The sequence below is a fragment of the Rhinopithecus bieti genome, unplaced genomic scaffold (genome assembly GCF_001698545.2).
Source record: "Rhinopithecus bieti isolate Rb0 unplaced genomic scaffold, ASM169854v2 scaffold_15296, whole genome shotgun sequence".
Lineage (NCBI taxonomy): Eukaryota > Metazoa > Chordata > Mammalia > Primates > Cercopithecidae > Rhinopithecus > Rhinopithecus bieti.
In genome coordinates this window covers 2607412-2631459 of record NW_016809075.1, presented here as the reverse complement: position 1 = coordinate 2631459, position 24048 = coordinate 2607412, and the positions used below count along the sequence as shown (strand labels likewise).

The 24048-nt window shown below is 48.1% G+C and overlaps 1 protein-coding gene across 1 annotated transcript in view; it reads left to right on the top strand.

Annotated features, from left to right (window-relative positions):
- MGAT5 (alpha-1,6-mannosylglycoprotein 6-beta-N-acetylglucosaminyltransferase) overlaps positions 1-22391 on the top strand; it is a 200697-nt gene extending 178306 nt beyond the window's left edge. Inside the window, 3 exon segments of the mRNA XM_017888489.1 lie at positions 1193-1267; positions 15013-15170; positions 21802-22391. Coding sequence (XP_017743978.1) covers positions 1193-1267; positions 15013-15170; positions 21802-22000 — 432 coding nt within the window. The 3' untranslated portion in view covers positions 22001-22391.
- Positions 22392-24048: the final 1657 nt, after the last annotated feature.

Here is a 24048-nt window from a genome sequence, read left to right as displayed (position 1 = left end):
CCCTGTAGATTCCAGCAAAGACTTTAGAGGTAGCTGGTGAAGGTGCACCCCCTGCCCCGCCGCCCCCGTCTACCCTATTGCTGAGAGGAGCTGTTGAGCTCCCTGAAGCAATAATAGACTATATTGCTGGTGATTTTCTCCCAAATGAAATTTCCATTTTAGATCAGTAATACTCCTGAAAACACAGGCCTCATAGTGTTGGCAAACACTGTGCAGCAGAGATCAAACCCACATTTCTTCCCCTTCTCTAGGATGTCACAATATTGATAAGACTGCCTCCTCTACCCTAGTGAAGCATCCTCTAGAGTTTCCTACTCCCCTCATATGAAATTGAGGCTCTTTAGTATAGAAATTGCAAGGCTTTTCTGGAAATTCAGTGAATTTTCCACCTCGTCTCACCAGTTACCATAATACTGAGCTGCAGTTACCTGCTGTCCTTTCATGTTAGAGACCAAACTACTTGTTCACCAAGGATGTCTTCAGCATCTTGGCCCTCCCCAGTTTGGGCTTACTAGACTCACAGCCTGCCTTAAAAGCCCAGCATGAGTAGAAGTCTGCTTTGACCCTCTAGCCTCCCAGGAACCCCTAGCTGAACTCCTTGTGACACTTTATCGCTTTATTTTTGTACCCTGAGCTCTTTGGGTACAGGCTAACCTCACCTACAAACACAGACCAATGCTTTTGTCACTGTCATAGATCCTTCACCTGCTCATTGTTGCCTTAGAGCAGTGACCATGCATTCATTCAACAGATGTTTGCTACTTTCCTACATGTGCCACACTATGCTCACCACTAGAATGTAAAGATGACCCAACAGCATGGACTCTGCCCTGTGGAACTTACCTGCTAGCAAGTGATAACTTCCATCTTTTGTTGAATGCCCACTAGGTGCTAGTCACTAAATTAAGCACCCTTTTTCTCCCAGATAATCTTTGCAGCTTAAAAGAGGTGAGTTTTTCATATCACCCTTTTACATATGGGGAACCTGAGACTTAGAGATGGCAAGTCATTTGCTCAGAGTCCCACACCTAGTAAGGATCAGCGTGAGATCATGACTTGCAAGTCCACAGTCAACCCTCATGAGGCCGCCTCCTGGTGTTAGCACCTGTATATTGAGTGAGTCGGAGGACTGGGGGAGGTGCTCCATGTTCTCTATCCTTCTCCTTCATGGTATCATGTTCTGTTTCCACAGATTGAGCCATACATGCCATATGAATTTACATGCGAGGGGATGCTACAGAGAATCAATGCTTTCATTGAAAAACAGGTAAGGCTTATCAGAAGTCAGTCTGTCTTTGCTGTGTACTGCTTCCTGTGACCCCATAGGGCTCTCAAGAACAGTTAAGAGCTCACTGTGTTTCTGTGGCTATTTTCCTGCTTTGGGAGACTCTAGGAGCTGGATAATAGTAGCACTGTCATGGTCACCCAAGAGAACCAGTATTCCCTTGGAGTAGGTATGTTCTTGATGACATGTAAGGTGAAATGGAAACTTACAACAAGAGAGATAGGATGATTACTGTGAAGGTGCCCCTGACCCTCAGGGTCTGTGCCCTGAGTGGGTTCTGAGACCCATTAGGAAGACTTGGGAGGGGAAGGGGCAGACAGCTTTCTGGTCCTGCCCCATCTTCATTTGTCACCTTAAGAAAGGCAAGAATTGAAACCAGCTGTTTCTAAGCATTATTTTAATAAAACATGTTCAGCAATTCTAAATGTTAGGACTTTTTAGAGGAAAGCAGGACCTTTTGTCAAATGAAACCTTATAAGTATATAAAACAGATAAAAAGCAGGACAAAGCCAAGGAGGGTGCCAAGAGTCCCACCTTCCCCAACAAAGTTTGGAAACTGCAGCATGTGCTCCTTGAAGTAAAGACCAGGAGCCTGTTGCTGTCATTTTATAGCATTTTAATTCCTCGGACTTCAAAAGCAACACAGAGCTAGAAATAGACAGACTCAGAACCCCTGTGGGTAGGAGAATATGAATTCTTTGACTAGATTCCAGAAATAAGGTGCTCTTCTTAAAGGATAAAGCATTTTTTAAGGCAATCAAGGGATCTTTACACAATAGGGGATGAGGATGGTGCAAGCTGAAAATAGAAATGGTGTATTGAAAATCTAAGTAGGCCCAAGGTGGGCTTCAAAGGAAGAGTTAGTGGTTTGAGGAGACTGAAACTGTGGCGAGCAGCCAGCAGCCCTGGGTGCTGCCGTTGGAGCTGGGAGCTGTGGTCATATACTTTGGGGCGGTGTGTCTGATATGCTGAGCTTTTGTTAGCAGCAAGAGGGCATGCTCTGCAGCCAGGCCATGTGGGTTTTACTCCTGGCACCATGTGTTTATATGACTTGGGCATGTTACTTGGCCTCTCTATGCCTTAGTTTCCTTGTCTGTAAAATAAAGATAATGCTAATAGGACCTACTTTATAGGGCTGATGTGAGGATTGAATGAGCTAATACGTACAAAGTGCTTAGAACAGAGCCTGGCACATACATAGTGCTCAATAAATGCAAACTGGTACTGTTGATTATTTAATACATTATGCTATATTGTATTGTAATACACTACTTTTTAATATAATTATCTGGTTTCACGAGAAACCATTTGAATCTTTATCTCATTCAGCCTTTATATAACACCAGAATGATAGTATCATCACAACTCTAGCAACCACATCCATACAGATTTTGTGCCAGCGTGTGCCTGACACATCTAATATATCATTTAATTCTCACAGTAATTCCAGGAGGTGGTAGTAGTAACCCTATTATCTGGGTAGTGGAAACCAAGACTCACCGTTACAGGCTTACAGATTGTGGAATCAAGAATTGATACTGGTTTGATGTGAGGCCAAGTCTGCACCAGCAGTGCTTACCAGGACCTCAGGAGACAGAAGGTGTCCAGAGCTTTGCTTCCCATCTTCTTACGTCGTCAAGGGCTGCTCACCCTTCCTGCAGCTGCAGAGAGGAGTTGCAGGGCCTCCTTCAATTGTGGGTCTTAAGACATCACAGCTCTTGCCGCCATCTCGGCGGCTCTCTTGAGATCATACTAAGATCCCTGCAGCTTCTGCTGAAACCCTCTTTGCCTGTCTCCACTTCCTCTTAGGGAAAATAGTTACCCAGCCGCCAGGCATAAATGACTCTTGATCAGGTTTATTTGAAGGCTTTTATTTCTCCCCTGAGGCTCAGGAATCCCAGCCGGTCTTTAAAAGTTATCAGGTCCTCTGTAAGTCTTGCTGGGTTTCCTTTCAAACAAGAAGGTCCTGTTCCCCAAATAGACCGTGCTAAATGCTCCATAATGCAGAGGCTCCACCTGGCTTCACCTCTGTATCCCTAGAAACCTGCTGGACACATGGTCAGTGCACAGTAACTTCCAGGTGACAGAAACAAGGAAGGAAGGAGGAAGGGAGGGAGGGTGTGCTTTTTATTCCTGTGTGTCAGGAACCAGGAAGCTCATCCTGGACTTCATGATTTGTGTAATACATGTTACCAAAATTGTTTGCTGGAAAGCATGCTAATAAAACTGCACACCCCCCACCCCCACCATATAGGCCTTTCTGCAGAGATCTGCGGTTCACAGAAATCCAGAGGTTTCTTTTTTGCCTGCTGTTGTTGATTCATTCCTCTACTCTGAATATTTGTCAGCTGGAGCATGCCATGGGCTATGCAGTCAGCTGGGGAGGAGAATATCTCCAAGTCCCCATCCCTGCCCTCAAGTAGCTGCAAGTTTCATGGAGAAGGCAGCCAAGTCCACAGGCAGTAAGTGCCACTGCTGTAGGTTCAGCCTGGTAATAGTGAAGTAACAGGATGCTTTGGGATCATATGGCCCAGCCTGCAGAGGGAGGGTGGGGGAGAAATGGTAGAGTGTATCCAAAGGCATCTTGCAGGAGGTGAGTCCTGAAGGCAAACTGGTAGCACAGATGGAAGGCTGGACAAGTCCAGATATAAAGGCCTGGAGATGTGGGGAAAATGTCATGGGGAATGATAGGCACTTGACTGAAGAGAGGGATGAGGTAAGAGACCAGCCTGGAGGAGGAGATTGCAGAATGTGAAAAGATGCTGAGGCTCAGCTGAAGAATTCCAGTTTGATTCTGGGATAATAGGAAGCTAAAGGCTTTGTTGCAGACTAAGGGACAGTGGAACTATCAGATTGGTGCTTAGAAAAATCATTCCAGGAATCTTGTTTTAGGGGCATTTCTTATTAAACATTCTCCAAATGCTCCTAAATGAGCAATAAAGGGGGGGCCTATTTTGAGTTTATCTCAGAGATTCTGTTAAACCCAGAATGTTCCCCTGATGCCAGAAGGAAGATAGGAAGCCAAGATCCCATTGGTTCACAGATTGAGTCTTCTACCTCTTTTAGCTCCAGACCCCAGTGTTTTATAGGTTGGAGTATTCATTATTTTTTGTAACTAGACGAGTATCTTCAAAGGGCAGCGAAGATGGAGAGGAAGTTTTCCTGGTATGAACAAGAAAGCCTGCAGCTCCTAGGAGGCCCTTCCCATCCCTTGAATGGTAGGAGCCCTGCAGCCCTAATTAGGCTGATATCTGCCTTCAGAGTTCTCCATGTAATCTGCAAGGAGAACACAGAAGCTTTTACTCCAGAAACCTTTCAGTGTTGTCCGTCACGCTCAGCCAAGACAGTGGGAACCAGAGGGAGCCAAGAGACAGCAATCGAGGGCACTCCGGGCTTCAGTGTGCAGTTGAGCAGTTGCCAGCAGGAAACCCACCTCATTCCCAGCCCTCCCTGTCTGCAGGCACCCAATGAGAAAGACTCCTAGATCCAGGAAAACCACTTGCTCTTTTCTCTTAATGTCCCCACTTCCTTTAATGTATTAAAAATGTTGATTCAGAGTGCATGCTCTTTTATATTTATTTATTTAATTCCATTTATTTATATACCATATATAGTATAGTTCCTATATATACTAGCTATACTATAATATATATTTTTTTTTTTTTTTTTTTTTTTGAGAACCGGGAGTCTCCGCTCCTGTGCCGCCCAGTCTGGAGTGCAGTGGCCAGATCTCAGCTCAGCTGCAAGCTCCCCGCCTCCCAGGTTCACGCCATTCCTCCACTGCCTCAGCCTCCCGCGAGTAGCTGGACTAACAGGCGGCCCGGCCACTCACCCGGCTAATTTTTAATTTTTAGTAAGACGGGGTTCAGCCGGGTGATAGCGCAGGATGGTCTCCGATCTCCCTAAACCTCCCGTGATCCGCCCCCCGTCTCTGCTCCTCCCAAAGTGCTGGGATTACAGGCTTGAGCCACCACGCCTGGCCTGCATGCTTTTTTAAATCAGCTTTCTCAGAGAGATGCTGTCTCTAGCAGGGGGAAATTCTTTGTAATCTAAGATCAAGCACCATTGTTCCCTCTCGAGTATCTCTGGGCTTGTTAAGGTTTTCGTTATGCATTTCTTGGGAAAGTCTTTTGTATTAGCCTCAGGTCAGAGAGTATAGCAGGACTTTTTTGAAGGAATGGCAATTTCAGATTAATTTATTAAAACCATACATATGCTCTTGAATTCTATTTTCTATTTCCTGTAAAGACACTGTAAATGTATAGGATGGTCACAATCTTGTTAATTGGTAAAGAGCTATGTGATTCATGGGAAAAGCATTCTGGAGAGATGGAGGGTAAAAAAAGAGTTAACTCCAAGAATGGCTGTGGAATCAGCTGAAGGTCCTAGGATGTGTGTTCATCAGAGCCCAAAATAAGCCCACTATGGAGTGTTATAGATGCAAGGATTGTAGTATTGTAGATGCAAGTGTTGTAGGTGTTGTTATGAATCTGGATAGTCCAAGGGTGGGAGAAATGGTAGAGGTGACAGATTGCAAGGAAAGAGGGAGAAATTGAAAAGGGAAGAAGGTTGGTACTAGCTTGAGGAATGTTTACTCTTGAGAAATCAATAGCTTTTGTTTACCCAGCCATTCCTGCACCCAGAGAGACTAGGCAGGTAATGATTAAGCACTGAACCCTAGCAGCTGACTGCCTGGGTTCACATCTTAGCTCTGCTTGCCACTGTGTTTCTGACCTTGGGCAAGTTACTTAACATCTCTGTGCTCTTTCCTCTTCTGAGAAATAGGGATAATGCAACCTACCCATCAGGCTGGTGGAAGAAAGGGTAGTTTGATAATGTTTAGCACTAAGAACAATGTCTGGCCCATGTGGGTGCTCTCAAAGCCTTCGCTACGAGTTGCCACAGGAGCCCAGAAACCAACTAAAGTGTGTTTTTCAAACTGGCTCACTGAGGTATAATGTACAGACCATAAAGTTCACTGCATATAAGGATGCAATTCAATGATTTTTTTTTTTTAGCAAATTGTTAGTGTTACACAACTACCACCACACTCTAGTTTAGCAGCATTTCCATCACCCCAAAAAACTCATTTGTCCCTGTTAGCAATCAATCCTTGCTCCCACCCCAGCCCTAGGAAACCACTGATCTGTTGCCTGCCTTTTTAGATGAGCCTTTTCTGGAGATTTCTGGTGTCTTTCACTTAGCATAATGTTTTGGGGGTTCACCCATGTTGTTAAATGTGTCAGAACTGATTTTATTGCTGAATAGTATTCCATGAATGGATAGATTAATACTACAATTTGTTTATCCATTCACCAGTTGATGAGCTTTGGGGTTATGTCTACATTTTGACTAATGTGGTAGGTGCTGTTGTGAACATTCACATGCAATCTGTGTGTGGACCTGTTTTCACTTCTTCTGGGTAGACCCCTAGAAGTGTGTGAATAAGGTAGATTTCTGTTTTCGGCTCTTCAAAGGTGAGCTTGTTGCTCAGTGGGAATTGCATGTGTAGAGATAATTCATGGAGATTGCCGCCTGCTGCTCAGTTTTACAGGCACCATCACTGTTTCTTTTGTGGAAATAAAAATTCACACTCACTTCTGGGAAACAACCTCTGGGGCCATGTGTGGACACAGTTCACTTTGTTTTAAGGGAAAGCACACGCCAAGAATGGTCAGTTTCAGCCTGGCACCTGAGGTGTGCTAATCCAGTCAGTTACTCAGTATTAATGGAGCACTTCCTGTGCCAGGGCCTGGATTTCTCAGCTGTAACACAGATAACCAATACGTGCCTTATCCCTCAAATAGCCGACCGAACGGGGCCCAGACCCCATTTTCATGGTCCTACCTGTCCTACCAACTTTCTTTTGCCGATTTCTGGTTTTTCTTCCTCTAGATCCTGCCTGCAGACATTTATATGTGAACCTGTGTTCTTGGTTGCAGACAATGTAGGTTCCCACCAAAATCCACTTGCACTGAATCTCTCACGGGCTTATTAGTAACTCTGTGAAAGAGATGGCTGCAGTGGGTGGGGTGGGGGGTTTCTGGACCCCTTTCACACACCACTCAGCCCTCTCTGACTGGCCCTTCTGTTACCACTCCTCTGCTTTGCTCTGAACAAGTGACCCTTCCCCTGGCCCAGCAAACCAAGAGGGTGCAAACAAGCAGCCCCTCTACCTAGCGCTTCTCCCAGGGAGCATTCTCTTCCCCTTCTCTGGCCCCTTCTGTATTTTTATGGTGTTTTCCCCAGGCTGCTAATTAGCCTTCTTTACTAAGGCAGTGCTCTTACCTCCTCTTCATGGTTGGTTGTGTTCATTTGTCTCATAAATTGGTTGGTTATTAGACTTTTCGTTGGTTTATGGCTACTGCATGGAAATTTCAGGATAGTCAAGCACATTTAGAGAAATTTGGTGATTGGTTGAAATAATTGTTAGGGAAGAATGCAGATGTTCTGTGTTCTAAGCGGGCTTGTTAACCAGATTGGAAATTACTGTTTATATCTCATCTGCCTGCATAGGAGCTCGTTGAGTTAGAATAGTTTCCTTTTCTACTGCTGCTGCTGTCAAAGCCTCAGGATGCAAAAGACATTCGGTTTAGTTGAGCAGCTCCTGCAGTCTGTTCCCAGCACCAACTATCTGCAAAGCACCATGTTAGAGGTAAGCTACTAACTTCTATGCAGCCTACAAAATGCAGATGGCCTTCCCTATCTCCTGGAAGCCTTCTCTGACTGCTACCACCACTTTCCTCTTCCCTAGTGTTAATCTTTTCCTTTCTGCAAGTGGCCTGCGCAACCTATTTGGGCATTTGTTTTGTACTGTTCTGTAATTTTTTAGCCTTGGCCTCTCTTACTAGACTGTACACTGAACCTCTGAGTCCAGGGACTGTGTCTCCTTCATGTTTGTATTTCCAACACCCAGTAGGAGACTTTAATAGCCATTTGTAAAGTACTGAATGAGGAAACCTTCAAAGCCAGCTTACATGAGTGTTTCATGGGGGTTTGTTAAATAGAGGTGCCCTGTCTCAGAGTCTCAGTCCCGTATCTTTCTCCTGTGCTATTGAGGCAGCTTCCTGTCTCTCTGCTTCTGCTTTGCTCCTGCAGTCTGTTCCCAGCATGCAGATCCCATCACCCCTCTTCCCAGAAATCTCCAGTGTCTTCCATCTTACTTCAAGGAAAAGCTCCGACTCCCAGGGCCCTCCTGAACCCCATCGCTTCCGACCCATAATACACTCTGCCAAGGTACCCGGAAATGCCTGCTCCCCCTGGAATGTACTCCCTCGTCAGATCCTCTGATCTAGATGTTCCTCTGCCTAGAAAGCTCCTCCCAGATGCTTGCGTGGCTCACTCCTTTACTTCCTCACGTCTTTTCCCAGCTGCCACCACTTCAGTGATGCCTTATCAGGACATCATCTCTGCCAACAGTCTCACTTCATTATTTTCTTGAGTACTTACCACCTTCTAATGTACTACATGTATTGACTTATCTGTTGTTTTTCTGTCTCCCTCACTGAATGCAAGCCCTATGAAGGCAGGGTTTTGTGGTTCCTCTGGTTCATCATCCCCTCCCCTGCACTCCAGGCACTAGATTGCATGTAGTTATGGTGACAGCCAACATGCAGATGGTGTTTTTGTGTCAGGTGCTTTTCTGAGCACGTTACACATTATGATTAATAAACGGAGGAGTTAAGAGTCCACCAGGCAGTCTGAGCTCTGAGCCCTTATGCTTTTCTGCCTAGTAGCAAGTATTTGTTCAGTGAATGAAGGAATGAGTGCTTATGGTAAAGAGATAAGGCAAGTTGGCACTGTCTTATTAGCCTGTGCTTCAGTTGAATGAAACAGAGGATGCCTAGCCTTCTCTGAGCACCCAATGGGACTGGCACTTATGGGAGGGAAGAGGCTATGACAGGGGCTTCCATTTCAATTGTGCCCTAAAAGCAGCTGGGCCAAAAGGTGGCTCTTGTGGATGTAGGTGAATTATCGTATGTAATCAGCCAACTCAACTTTTACCTCCAGACCCTTGCAGCAAAGAATGGTCAACCTTGGAATGTTAACATCACAAAGTTCTTTCTTATCAGTCACCTCATTTTTTTCTCACAGGAATTAGATAAGGAGTGAAGGACAGATGGCATCATCCTCATTTTATGTGCAAGAGCAGGCAGAGCTGAAGAGACATCTATGAAGTCCCACAGCTGGGAGCCAGAATCCTAACCCAGATCCCCAGTTTTCTCCTGCCACCTTCAGGCCTCCCTCTGTTCAATGTGATCACCTTTAGACTTTCCAGGTGGCACCAAGCTTTGAGAAGGTCTTGCTGCTATTTTTACTATTCCTGATTCTGTTGATCCCCAAAACAGACTGCTGAGAGGATGCTAGTCCATGCTCCTGGGGAGCACCAGAAAGGGTTCCTGGAGCTCCAGTGCTCATGTGCAGGATTGAACTAAGCACACGCGTTGAGGGAGACCTTGAGAGGGGAGGCTGCTGTAGTTTACAAAGAAATGAACAAATAGGGCATATCAGTCCTGCAGTGCAGCTTTAAGGGCATTTGCCATGGTTTGGGCCTTGCAGTGCCATCCTTCCCTGCTGGGACCAGGGTGCAAGATGTCCATTCATCTAGGGCTGCCCCAGGTTCTGCAGATGCCTCCAATGCCATACCTTGGAAGCTTTACGGGGCACAGGCAGCTCTTCTAAGAAGGGCTAACAGGAGGAAAAGGAGCATTTGTGGAGCACCTGCCATTTGCTGCATTCTGCTCAGCTCCACTTCTTACTGTTAGCCTCACTCTCTGCAGACTAGCAGGAGATGAGACCAGACCAGGTAACACGCCCAAAGCACCACTGTGCTGAGGTAAGGCTTCCAATCTGCTCCTTCTGACTTGAAACACATTCCTTCACCACGTCACTTCCTCCTTGTCAAACAAAGGAAGACTCTTTGCCCTAGCTTCAGGATTTTGTTTTGTTTTTTGACATGGAGTCTTGCTCTGTTGCCCAGGCTGGAGTGCAATGGTGCGACCTCTGCTCACTGAAACCTCTGCCTCCTGGGTTCAAGCAATTCTCCTGTCTTAGCCTTCTGAGTAGCTGGGATTACAGGCACGCACCACCACACTTGGCCAATTTCTTTCTATTTTTAGTAGAGATGAAGTTTTACCATGTTGACCAGGCTGATCTCAAAATCCTGAGCTCAGGTGATCCGCCCACCTCGGCCTCCCAAAGTCCTGGGATTACAGGCATGAGCCACTGCGCCTGGCCTCTAGCTTCAGTGTTAACCCTTGTGCTGCTTCCTGTACCCCATGAGGCTGAGCATGAATAAGGAGCCAAGTTTCTAAAGAGTCTCCAAACTCAACAGGTACAGAGATACTGCCCTCAGCTCTGTTTGTAGGTGTCATGTAAGTAGAGATGTTCCACAGTTTTCTTACAAGTCATGATTCATAAGCCTAAACAGGAGCTTTCAGCCTTCGTGGATCTTCATTTCCCCACCCTAATCCAGGACTGGGTCAAGCCAAATCCAAGACGCAGAGAGAAACATTCCCACTTGGCTTCTTTCTGTTCAGTCGCGTGACTTGGTGTATGTGGATTGAAAAGTCTCTCTATTATAAAATGTAAAGGCTGCAGACGTTATCCAACTGCTCCTAAAGAATTACAGGTTGAGCGGGCTGGCATGGTGGCTCATACCTGTAATCCCAGCACTTTGGGAGGCTGAGGCAAGCGAATCCCCTGAGGCTAGGAGTTCAAGATCAGCCTGGCCAACATGGCAAAACCCTGTCTTTACTAAAAATACAAAAATTAGCTGGGTGTGATGGCATGCACCTGTAATCCCAGGTACTCAGGAGACTGAGGCAGGGGAATTGCTTGAACCTGGGAGAGGGAGGTTGCAGTGAACAAAGATCATGCCACTGTACTCCAGCCTGGGCAACACAGCGAGACTCCGTCTCAAAAAAAAAAAAGAATTACAGATTGAGTATCCCTAATCTGAAAATCCAAAATGCTCCAAGATCTGAAACTTTTTGAGTACCAACGTGACACTACCATGGAAAATTTCACACATAATAGTACTTTAACTTTGTTTAATGCACAAATGTATTTAAAATATTGTATAAAATTACCTTTAGCCTCCATGTTTAAGATATATATGAAACATAAATGAATTTTATGTTGAGATTTGACTCTCATCCCAAAGATAGCTTATTATATGTAAATATTCCAAAATCTGAAAAAATCCAAACACTTCTCATCCTAAGCATTTCAGATAAGGGATATTCAAACTATATAAACAAGGTTGCTTGCATTAGCCAACCAGAAAAACAACCAAAAAACACTTTACCTTTTCCAAATGCCCATGTCCTCACTCAGCTCTGATCATCAGTAACTCCATTGATCACTGTGTGCTTTCATTCTTCCTGTCTGATGACAACTGTCCCGATGGGATGGGCAGAATGTCAAAGGCCAGCCAGTAGGTTTCCAGTCACCTAAGAAAGCAACAGCCACCAGTGATCACTGTGTCCCCATTCAGGGTCCCACAGGTCTGTGCAGTCATGCTGTCAGCCTTAGTAGCAGCATTCAGACTCAAGTTATCTTGCCACAATCCAGGCTTAACAGGGGCCTGGATTGTGCTCAAAATCACCATGAATATAAGGAGTCATTTGAGGGCCTTCCTGTCTAGTTGTCTGTCTCTGGTGGTGCCTATGGCTGTATGGGTCCTGGAACACTCTGCTTACCCATTCACCCACTGTGCATCATTTTCAGAAGAGTAAGCTGCATCCTAATATCCCTCAATAATCCAATGTGTTTCTTTTCATCTCTGAATTATTAGACCTTCCTGGAATTTTGTTTGCAGCTGATAGGAATCCAAGTTCTAGGTTTCCTGCCAACTCTTTGGTGGAGCATTTTGCTCATTAACCACCAAAACTCACTCAGGCTGGAGTAGTCGAGTCCGCTTATCATAGGAACACATGAGTGGAGGGCAGCAGTGGGTTTGCCTGCCTTGTTGGAATCAGGATCCTTGATTTAAGGAGACTATAAGAGAAGCTAGAACCAAGTAACCCGGTAGTAACCTACAGTTGCCTTTCTCAGCTGGCAATGCCTTTCTCAGCATTTCCTCCTTCGAGGAGATAGGAAGAAGCAATAACCCTAAGAAATCATCAGTATCATCATCTTAGTTTCTGATGAGGAAACTAAGTCTTCAGACTGTTAGGTATTTTGCCCAAATAGGTGGCTATTCTCAATCATCACCATCGACAATTTGCAACCAGACTATTTAGAGCCTCTGCTCTTCAAGGCTCAAAGGTTACATAGCTGGTAAAAGCAAGAGGCAGGATGTGCTCGCAAGGCCAGCTGCCCACAGAGCCTTGGGTGGGTTTTGCTTTGTTCTTTCTTACTGTCTTTTGGCTCATTAAAAGTAACACAAGGCCGGGCATGGTGGCTCACACCTGTAATCCCAGCACTTTGGGAGGTCAAGGTGGGCAGATCACCTGAGGTCAGGAGTTCAAGACCAGCCTGGCCAACAAGGCAAAACCTCGTCTCTACTAAAAATACAAAAATTAGCTGGGTGTGGTGGCACACACCTGTAGTTCCAGCTACTCGAGAAGCTGAGGCAGGAGAATTGCGTGAACCCAGGAGGCGGAGGTGGCAGCAAACCGAGATTGTGCCACTGTACTCCAGCCTGGGTGACAGCACAAGACTCTGTCTCAAAAAAGTATATATACAAGCACAAGGTTAAAAAAAAAAAAAAAATGGCAACAGTATGCCCTCTGGATGCAGCTCTGGGCCAGCCTCTGTTCTGGTGCTACACCCACCTCCATGCCAAGGGACCCACCTCGTAGCATGAGACCCTCATATCCCTGTGGTGGCATTCCACATAACAGACAAGGGAGGGGCAGAAACATTTCCTCAGCCTGCACCAGTGCTAGGAGCCCTGGGCCCTGAGATTAGTGATCAACTCCTCCACACAGATCTGGAAAGGAAATGTGAGAAAAAAAGTAGGATACTCCAGAAGGACACACATTGAAAAGTACATGTCCTCACCACTCCTGGTGCTGGTACTCCATGTTACTTCTCAGGGGCAGTCCTCCAACCCTCTCCTAACCCCCGAGTCCTCCTTAGACCTGCTGGTTTCCTCTGCTCCCTCTAGATCCCAGGGTCAACTGGCTCTGCCCAACTCGGAGCACTTAACACATGTTCCTGGTAGGGGGTGCCATATTCCTGCTCATCCTATCATATGCTACTTAGACTATTTTTCCAGTTCTTGAATATATGAAATGTTGTACAGAAGATCTTCAAATAATGTCATTTTGCTATAATGTTGCGATTGAAGAAAGTTGATTCCTGGCCGGGCCCACTGTCTGTGTGGAGTCGGCCCATTCTCCCTGTGTCTTCATGGGTGTTCTTCAAGGACTCTGATTTTCTCTCACATCCCCCAGCTGGGCACCTGAGGTGAACTGGCATGTCTACATGGTCCCAGCATGAGTGAGTGGGGGTGTATGTGAATGCACCCTGAGATGGAACCGTGTCCCGTCCAGGGCTGCTTCCCGCCTGGCACCCTGAGCTGCTGGTATAGGCTCCAGCCACCCTCGACCCTGAGCTGGAATAAGAGAGTTCAAAAACAAATGAATCGATACAAATTATTGTACAATAAAAGCTTCATAAAGTCTACGATAATCATACACATGCAAGCAATCAGAGAGAAGGGAACAGACCAGCTGGTGGAGGCAGGCCTGATTGCGGTGCCATGTTAGTGATTGATTGATAGTGAATTACGAGGTGGGAGGAGGCACGCCTTACGATTTTCACTTCGCGAATGTGTATTACTCGATTGAACCCACCACCACTACAACTGCTGTTACTCACTGATTCACCAAAAATTGAGTAAATAATTTATCTTACTTAAATTTGTCTGTCTTAAATGTATGTATAGCTCACATTTGTTTCAATGTTTAATATTAGAAGTGTTTTGGGTCTTTAGAAGTTTGGTGATGTTTTTTGACAAGAAATGTGCCATAGAAACTTAACTCTTGCTAATATCAATTAGCCTGTTGTAAAATTGGTTTCTTTATATTGTCATTTCACTTAACATTGCAGTTTCTGAGAGACTATTCACGACACTAAGTGAGGACTTACTGTACTTGTTTTCAACCAACCAGCACTAAGTCCCTACCGAGGACATAGCACTATATGAGGTGGTATCAGAAGTGTCTGCAGTCTTCCTTGGCGTGATCCTCACCTCAGAGTGTCAGAACCTTGCCATTGAGATAAAAGTAGCGCTCATGAAACAGTGTCATATTAGGTAACTGCCAAGATAGGGTAGACACAGTGCCTTTGGAATCAGAGAAGGGAACAGACCAGCTGGTGGAGTCTTGTCTGAAGATGGGCCTTGAAGAGCAGAGGCTCTAAATAGCCTGGCTGCAAAGTGTTGATGGTGATGATTGAGAATAGCCACCCTTCATGGGCAGGCGTGGTGCCAAGCTCGTCACAAGTATGACCTCTCATCCTGGATCCCTTTGTGGAAGGGACTGCTGTTGGTCCCCATCTTGAGGTTGAGTAAGCTGGTGGTTAGGGAGGTCAAGACCTGGCCTGAAGGCATATTCCAGCTGAGCCCCAATCCAGCCCATCCGTGTGGCTCCCAACTCTTCCCTGTCCCTGTGCTCTCCCAGTGTGCCGCCTCCCATTGCCAGGATGGTTGGCAGAGCTGGGGATCCCCAGCTGTATCCTTGGCGCTGTGGCTGATGGCTTCATTGTCGTTCTAGGACTTCTGCCATGGGCAAGTGATGTGGCCACCCCTCAGCGCCCTGCAGGTCAAGCTTGCTGAGCCCGGGCAGTCCTGCAAGCAGGTGTGCCAGGAGAGCCAGCTCATCTGCGAGCCCTCTTTCTTCCAGCACCTCAACAAGGACAAGGACATGCTGAAGTAAGTGCCCTGGGGTGGGGGTGGGGACTCAGCCCCTAGACTCCATCTGGCCTTGTGGGGTAGTCAGGTGAGAGGTACAGGTTTCCACTTCCAAGCTACTGGGCTGTGGGGATAAGGTGTGGGAGGGGAGTATGTTGCAGCAGGATCCCCTGAGAGTTAGCCCAGTGTTGTTACTGTTACTGTTGGGTGAGATGAAGTCACCTGGCATGATGATGTGTTTAGAATTAGAATGGGGGTGTTGTATTTGCATAAATAAAACTGTATCTGGGTTTGAAGACTGTGGGAGGTGTTCAGCTTACTAATGTTGACCCCAAGAACAGTGGAAGTAGAGGTGGGCACCGAGTCACAGGCGTAGATGGATCAGCTCTTCAGACCCCTGCTGGCACAAAACTGCCCACAACAATTTCCAAGAGCAGCCTTCTCCTGTGGCCTATTCCCTTTTGCAGTTTCTTCTAGGTCACTGACACATGGTGCATCTCAGGCCCCAGCAGACCTGAGTCTGCGGGGTCCCTTGATAATGAGGTAAGTGCGCCACTGGGAATGCTGGCACAGGGCTGCACAGGGGAGGCGCCTTCCTTGAATTTCTTACCTTGTGCTTACATTACTTAGTGGCGCCTTTCCTTTCCCTTTGCATTGACATTTTGAGTTGGGCATTTGCAGTTCCCAAATTTCCATCTGAGGTTTCTTCTGACTTCTCACCCATGACCCTTGACAGGCCTGAATCCATTCTCTCCATGTTTATCACACCCCACCATGGTCCACATATTGCATAATTATCTAGCCTCCCCACCCACCCACCACCTTAGTAGCTCTGATTAGGTGTTTTCTCCAAGAGACTAGCCCAGAAATAATAAGACCCTGCTGTCCCAACTCCAGATATTCAATCTAGCAGGTATACCATTCCAGGCTTGAAGAGGATGTTTAGGAAGTGGAGTGGACCTGGGGCTCAGGGCTCACCTGTCCCTATTCTGGCTTCACGCCCTGTTAGTGCTGTTGGCCACTATTGTTATTTGTGCACCATGGTCTGAGTTGGCCTGTTTCCTGTGAGTCGTCTTATCTGTAAATGTGGTGTAAAACCCTCTGTAGGGAGAGTGTGTGGCCTCTTGTGTCCTGCCTGCTGCAGGGAAGCTCTCATGAGTAGGGGTGTGAGCTATGCTTTTTTTTGTTTTTTGTGTTTTTTTTTTTTTGAGACAGGGTATCACTCTTTTGCCTAGGCTGGAGTGCAGTGGCGTGAACTTGGCTCACTGTAACCTCCATCTCCCGGGTTCAAGCAATTCTCATACCTCAGCCTGCCAAATAGCTGGGACTATAACTGCACGCCACCAAGCCCAGCTAATTTTTGTATTTTTAGTAGAGACAGGGTTTTACCATGTTGGCCAGACTGGTCTCAAACCCCTGGCCTTAGGTGATCTGCCCCACTAGGCCTCCCAAAATGCTGGGATTACAAGTGTGAGCCAGCGTACTTGGCCCTGGTGATGCTATTTTTTTCCTGTTCTTTTTATGAGAAGACCCAGGCACAGAAGCTGCCCTGATTACACCATGAAAACAAAAGCATAGGCGAAAAGTGGGGACTCGGGGTAGCACCCTGCTCTGCCACCAGGCAAGCTTTAGGGAGGGGGTGGTGGTCCAGGATGTCTGGAAAGCCTGTGATGGTACCAGAAGCTTCCAGTTCCACAGCGCAAATCTTGAATTGTAGGGTTCTGAGGGGCTTTCCACTCGTTCCTTTTGCATATAGCTCTTGGAGCAAGGTGGCTTCTTGAGAACCCTGAGTCTCTCTGCATCGGAGGTCAGAATTCACTATTTACAGACTAGGGACTGTCGGCATAAGCCCACTTCTGGAAGAAGAGATATGAGGAGCGACATCCTGGCAATGGGACCAAATTGGACTCCTGAACAGCACGGCTTCCTTCCTGGCCAGGCAGGAGTCAGGGCTCTTGGCCCAGGGACTGTGCTCAGGGTCTGGCTCAGAAGTAGCACGGGCCCCTACAAAGGCAGGCCACCTCCAGGCCAGGGTCCAGGTCAGGGAAGGCAGAAAGGAGAAAGAGCAAATGGCCACTTCCCTGGCTTCTGCTAGTTTTCTCATCTGTAAAATGGGGATATCCTAGGTGATGGGTAAGATAATGAACAGCCCTTGCCAAAGACAGAGTAAAACACCCCTTTCTTCCAGAGAGCTTTGGGCAGTGGAGTAGGCCCGAGGCCACTGAGCCAAGACGGATAAGCCAACCCCAGCCCTGGCCCCTCCCCACCTCCATATCCATGCAGAGTTCATGGGAGCAAAAGGGCTTGGCATGGGACTGTCCTGAGGCCAGGCCCTGTGCCATGGGATCACTTGACCCCACCCCCACCCCCTACCCCACTGTAGAGATCAGGGCTTTCTTAGCAGGAGGCTGGAATGAATGCTAATTTTGCAATAAAGCCATCTGAAATTAATTCTCTGAACATAAGAACCCTGCTGAATAACTTGTTCATGCATTTGTAAATACTGATAATGTTGTAAAACCCCAGCTATCTGGCAGTCTATTGAGTGCCTCCTCAGTGTGGAGGTGATCCTGGCCCATCCATATTCATAGCCAATTAGCAATTAGCAGTTCCTGCAAGCCAGTACTGCCTTTGTATCTCCAACTTGGAGCCTGCTTTGAGCTAAGCTTAAGTTCCTTTTTCAGTCTTTGGGTATCCATAGCGTTTAAGAACCACCTGTCCTCACTCTATAATATGACTTTAGTATATCACATCAGGGGAACCCTTTGGAGTGTCCTGTGTTGTCTTGAATCAGGGCCATTCAGGAAACCAGCCTCGGGTTCTTGTGCATGCAGGGTGCAAGGGCGCAGTTAAGCGCTAAAGAGGCCATCACAGAGCACACATGATTCAAGTGCGACGACCCACATCCTCTGGACAAGTCTCCTCCCAGACTGGGGTGGGGACTGGCAGATGGAGGCTCCAGGAAGTGCCAGGGTCCATTCCAGTGTGGCCCAGTGGAGAGGACCTCGGTTCCATACACAGGGGCATGTGTTCCTGCCCAGTTTGTAATTTTGCTACCTCTTAAAGTTGTTTCTTCTAAAATGTTAAATTACTGGCAACTGGGGTTGCTCTATGCGAAGAATTACAAGCAGTACAGTCTAGACTGTGAGTGCTTTGTTACCTGAGAGAGGGAAGGTGACCCTTTGTAGGCCACCTGCTCAGCCCCGCACCATGTTGCTGGGGAAGACAGTGGCCCCAGCCCCATCAGGCAGGGCCAAGGGTAGAAGTTATCCAGGGACTCTGGCAAGACCCTGAACTTTTTGGTAGAAGGTTCTGATTTGGTATTGCTCCTGCTGCACTGAGAGCATCCCAGTGGAGTCTTTGCCAGGTGGGGCCTGGTGAGGCACAGCCAGAAGGAACAGAGCCCTCTTGAGAGGGGGCTGAGGGAGGGAAGGCACTCTAGGGAAGGGGCAGGAGGGAGGGGCGGAGCAGCAGGTGAGACAGCAGCACTCGCCTCCTGTCCAGTGCATCCTGTCCTGTGCATTATAGGTCTGTGTCAGGAAGGGACTGGTGACTTCTCAGCTCATTGCCTGACTTCAGGTGAGGAAGTGTGACCAGCCCCACTGGAGGGGGCTTTGCCTCTTCTTATTCTTCAAGAGCTATAAATTGTAAACTGAGACCTGATGGGCCCAGAAACTTTAACTCCCATCCTGTAAGATACTAGGAAGAAAGGAAGATGGCACACTGCGGTGGGGTCTCTGAGCAGGAGGATGTGGGTGTTTGTGAGACAGACATTGCAGCGACAGAGAGGCAGACACAGTACCATGCACCCCGTGGAAAGGCAGGGACCACCTAGGGACTGAGGATCCTGGGCGGCAGAGGCTGTTTGGTCTCCACGTGCTCTAGCGACTGGGGAAAGCTGCTTTGCCTCACTGATGACCTTTGCTCGCAAGGATAATGGAGTCACCTTCCTGACTGCTCAGGGCTATAGGATGGGCACATGCATGCCAGTAAAAGGGAGAGCTTAGAAGGGGGCTTAGAAGACACTGGGGCCAGGGAGTTGGTTAGAGCCCTGCCTTCCACAGCGCCGCATCCACCAGTTGAACCGTCGAGGAGCTGCCTGGTGTCAGGTACCTGTGGCCTGGTGAAGTGTCTGCTGCTTGAGCAGTCTGTGGTGGTCTCTGTGCATCACCCCAGGCAGGCTTCTGCTGCTGCAGCCTTAGCTGAATCCTGCTCACAGACACACACACATGTGTGCTTCTGCCCTGGGAGATGGTGGCCTAGAGCCTGAGTCCGGGTGACCCAGGGAGCAGGCGGGGGGGCGTTTCATGGCTCCTGACAATTACACGCCTCGCCATGGGGTCTGAGAGTCACCATAGAGATTTCTGTGCTCTGGTTAGCAGTGTGCCGGCAGATGGTTTAAGTAAAGCCACAGCAGCTGCTGTAATTCACCTAAAAAAAAGGTCATAAGTATCAACCTGTATCCCAAGGCCGTGTTCCATATGTAAACTTGTCATTCAGAATTGAGTTCCAGATATTTTCCTTCTTGTTGTCCAGTTGAGAAATTCTGTGAAGGACCTGGTAGCTGCAAGTCTCGGACTCATTTTTCCTTTTAGGAAATCCATAAAAATCGACTTCCTGGCCTCTCCCTTCATGATTCATGACCTTAACTCCCTGGGCATGACCACCTCCCAGCTGGCATCAAGAGCAGGGGTGGTGGCGTATTTAGGGTAGTTGCAGCGCTCTCCTGGTGACTGTGGGAGCAAGAGAAGAGTCCTGCTCTCCTGAGCAGTCCTGGGCTCCTGGTGCAGTTCACATGTGCAGGAGGCGCCGCAGGCTGTAGGGGAGGGAGGCCCGAGCACCAGTGACATGCTGAGTTCCAGAAGCAGTTGGGGCTTCAGCTGCAACTGAGCAGGAGCCAGGCTAACAGCCTGGGAGATCTCACCAGAAGCCCCAGCAGATGTGCAGGGAATCGCAGGGTCAGTGTTGGTAAGGGAAGGAAGGCCCCAGGCAGTTAGTTAGCTAGAGGAAGACAGGGCAGGAGTACAAGAGAAAATGATGCTTTACACACACATACACAGGCATACACATACACGCACACAAATACACACAAGTACATAAACATGCTCTACACACATGCTCATGTACACATATGCATACATACACATACAAGCCCATCTGGAAGCTTCCCTGAGGCAACGAGAAACCTCAAGCTCCCCATCTTCATCCCCTCCATGTCAGCAGAAAAATGAGACTTCCATGAACTAAGTGAAACAGAAATGGTTGGTGTGTAAATTCATACCACTGGTCAAGCAAGAGGGGAGGTGGTATAGCCCATCCGGTGTCTGCCAAGGCAGGGTGATGATGGTGACCACGATCCTAACAATAATGATAGCTGCCATTTATCGACTTACTTAGAGCTTGACTCTGCCACATGCTGTAGAAGCTCTAAATTCCTGCAGTAAAGGATTATTTATCCCCGTTCTATGGAAGGGAATCTGAGCCACAGAGTGGCTTACTCATTTGTCCAGGGCCACACAGCTCCTAAGAGACAAAGCCAGGACTCAAACCCAGGTCTGACCGGCCCCCTGACACCACCTTCTCTGGTCTCAGGTACAGCATGGGTTCCCACCTAGCATTCATGCAGGACACCAGGTGAGGCCGCCGGCTCCTTCAGGAACCAAGGTGGATGGGGGCAATCACCCCAAGTTGGAGGGAAAGATATGAGATAAGAGGCCAAAACTGTTGAGAATGGAAACATCAGAATATCCTTGGCCCCCCAAGCAGTGGTCCCAGCCAAAGGAAGCAAAGCCACCAGACTCCACAGCCTGAGACCACTCAGCTGTTGGGAGAAGAGGCAGAGGAGCAAGAGTGCAGGACTGGGGAGAGAGGGCCTGCATTCAGGCCTTCTCTGCACATCCTGAAGCCTCAGTTCACCTGCTCTACCTGGGGTTACCATTGCCATGGCTGAAGGGTGGCTGCAAAGACCCAGGAAGGCGATGCCCCGGGACAGCACCTTCTGTCTGATTGCTTTCCAGCAAGAGGCTAAGGCCATATAACGGGAATTTTTTTAAGCCTTTAATTAAAAAGTTAAACATACTTAAAAAAAAAAAAAAAAACATGTAAATAATGCTTAGCTTTGCCCCATTCTCACTTCTTGGAAGCAGCCATTGCTAAGGCATTAGCATGTAGCTGTCTCAACTTGCAGCCTTCACCTCCCATGTGCACACCGCTGGCTGATTGCTCCATGCTTCCCATTCTGGGACTCACCTTTCCCCAGGATGACTCTCCTGCTCCTCTTTTCTCCCTCATTCTTTTTCAATGGCTACAGGGAACTCGAAAAGCACAGAAGGGCCATGATTTATTTGGCCATTCCCTGCTTGGTGAGTATTTGGGTTGTTTCCAGGTTTTCTCCATTGCAGGCAAAGCTTCACTGAGCAGCCTCAAACACACACCCCTGCACACACTCCCTGGTGCACACATGCCTTCCTGAGTCTAGATGCCTAGAAGTGGAGGATTGCAGACGCAGAGGGTGGGCACCATTTCATTTCTAAAGTAGGACAAGACAACTGAACATCCCCCCATGCCTCAAGATGGGGGCTCACAGGGCCAGTGACGAGGACAGGCTTTGTCCCTTCATCACCAACACTTGTGCCTTTCTCTTCCTCTTCAGGTACAAGGTAACCTGCCAAAGCTCAGAGCTGGCCAAGGACATCCTGGTGCCCTCCTTTGACCCCAAGAATAAGCACTGTGTGTTTCAAGGTGATCTCCTGCTCTTCAGCTGTGCAGGTGCCCACCCCAGGCACCAGAGGGTCTGCCCCTGCCGGGACTTCATCAAGGGCCAGGTGGCTCTCTGCAAAGACTGCCTATAGCAGCTACCTGCTCAGCCCTGCACCATGCTGCTGGGGAAGACAGTGGCCCCAGACCCATCAGGCAGGGCCAGGGACAGAAGTAATCCAGGGACTCTGGCAAGAGCCTGAACTTTTTGGTAGAAGGTTCTGATGTGGTATTGCCCTTGCTGCACTCCGAGCAACCCAGTGGAGTCTTCACCAAAACAAAACAAGAGCATATGTCAGGCCAGGAGCCTGGCTTGTCCCTGGCACAATGTCATTTCTGTTTCTCAAGGAGCAACTGTGGGAAGACTGTTACTGCAGCTGCTCCAGGGCAAAAGAAAGTCTCAAGAGTCCTTTAAAGCAAAACAGAAGGAATTGAGCTGATGGGAAAGAACTTTGAATGGGAACATTCCTAAACCCATCAACTTACTTATTTGGGTGGGAGGGAGGGGACCACGGGAGGGAGAGGAGGGATTGATCACAGGCTTCTTTTATTTCCACTGTTAATCATCCACCTTCACTATACTGTTCTGTCTGCTTTGGGCGGGGTGCAGGAGAGAGACCATGTGCCATGGGACTGGTGGCATGTTCAGGGACAGCCATGGGGACTTGGCAGCTCAAAACGGATGGCAGCAGAGCAAAAGAAACTTTTGCTTTGGAAGCACAGCCGAACTCCCCAGGGCATTGTCATAGATGGCACCTAGAGCATGGGCTGCTTCAGTCAGGGGGACGTGCCTGTGTTGTCCAGAGAGCCCAGCCAGGGACTAAAAAGGAGATGAGGCCCCTTTCCTCCACCTCCCCGTGACCAGACACATACCTTGGCCATAATTTATTTTAGAATCCCTTTGGGAAAGAAATACGGATTTTGGAGTTTCTGGTAAACTCACCCTCTCTCCAGCCCTGCTATGAGGAGGAAAGTAGAGATGAAGGACACACACTGCTCATGGATTTGGAGAGGATTGTCTTTGAGCCAAGATGTGGACAGCAGTGAAGTTGGTCCTTAAGAACGTGTGGCACGACCGGAGCTGGGCTCCTGACAGATGGGCTTGTGTTGTGTCCCCTGTGATGGCACCAAAGTCCAGGGAAGGGGGCTCTTGATGTCTGCTGGGGAAGTAGGGGCAGCTCAGGATGAATGCAGTGCCCTGTCCTGGCTGCTTCCCTGAGGGTGTAGCTCGCAAAGGAGGGAATCTGGTGCTGGCTTTTCCTTCAGGCAGGGTCGCTCTGACTTGTTGAATAATCAGCAGGTTGACCTGGTCAAACACACTGGACCTCACCTTCCACACCCTGGACCCCCCATGCTCTGCCTTTGTGTAAGTCCCCACCCCACCGAATCATTGCTGCCATGCTCTGTACAAGTTTGTAAGTTTCTGGAAAGCCCCTGACATCTCCATGCTGATGCGAGTGAGCCCCCTTCTGCCTAATGTGAGCAGTTGGCATCATCCACTTGGCCCCTGCTGGGCACTTCAGTCGCTCAATGATGTGCTGTGCGCCAGGGCTTCCAAGCACCCTGCCTGCTAACAGAGGGTAGCCCGGTGGAGCCCTCTGCTGGGCAGAAGTGATGGGCAAGGCTTAATGGCTGGTGGCTTTCAGATGTGAGGGAAAGGAAGAATTCTACTTCATGAGGACTAGAGTAAGTGTGGGGCCTTTAAGTCTGGAAAGTTACATTCTGCTTCTTTCTCAGTTGCTACACAAATGTGCAGCCAGCCTTTTTTCTTAGGCCCACTGAGATCCCTGCTCAGTGGGTCTGAATTGTACCTCCAGTCTAAGAGAATGGAGGAGAGAGGGGGGTACCCAGGGCCGCCTCCACTCCTTAGGTGGCCCCTGAGAACATCTGCCAGGGAGAGTACCATGGGGAGGCCTCTGCCCTGAGCATCATCACAGGGATGCCTTCAGACCTGGCTGAGAAAAGCCTCTGCTTGGGCCTAGGAAGAAGGGCAGAAGTCCAAAGGAAACCTTGGTGAGTGTGTGTGTGTGTGTGTACAAGCCTGTGCATTTCTTTAAGCCTAAAGCAATGGCAGTTTCCTGCAGTAGGAGGGCAGATGACTGGCATCCTTGCTGTGAGGAAGAACTTATTCTTTGTGAATGGG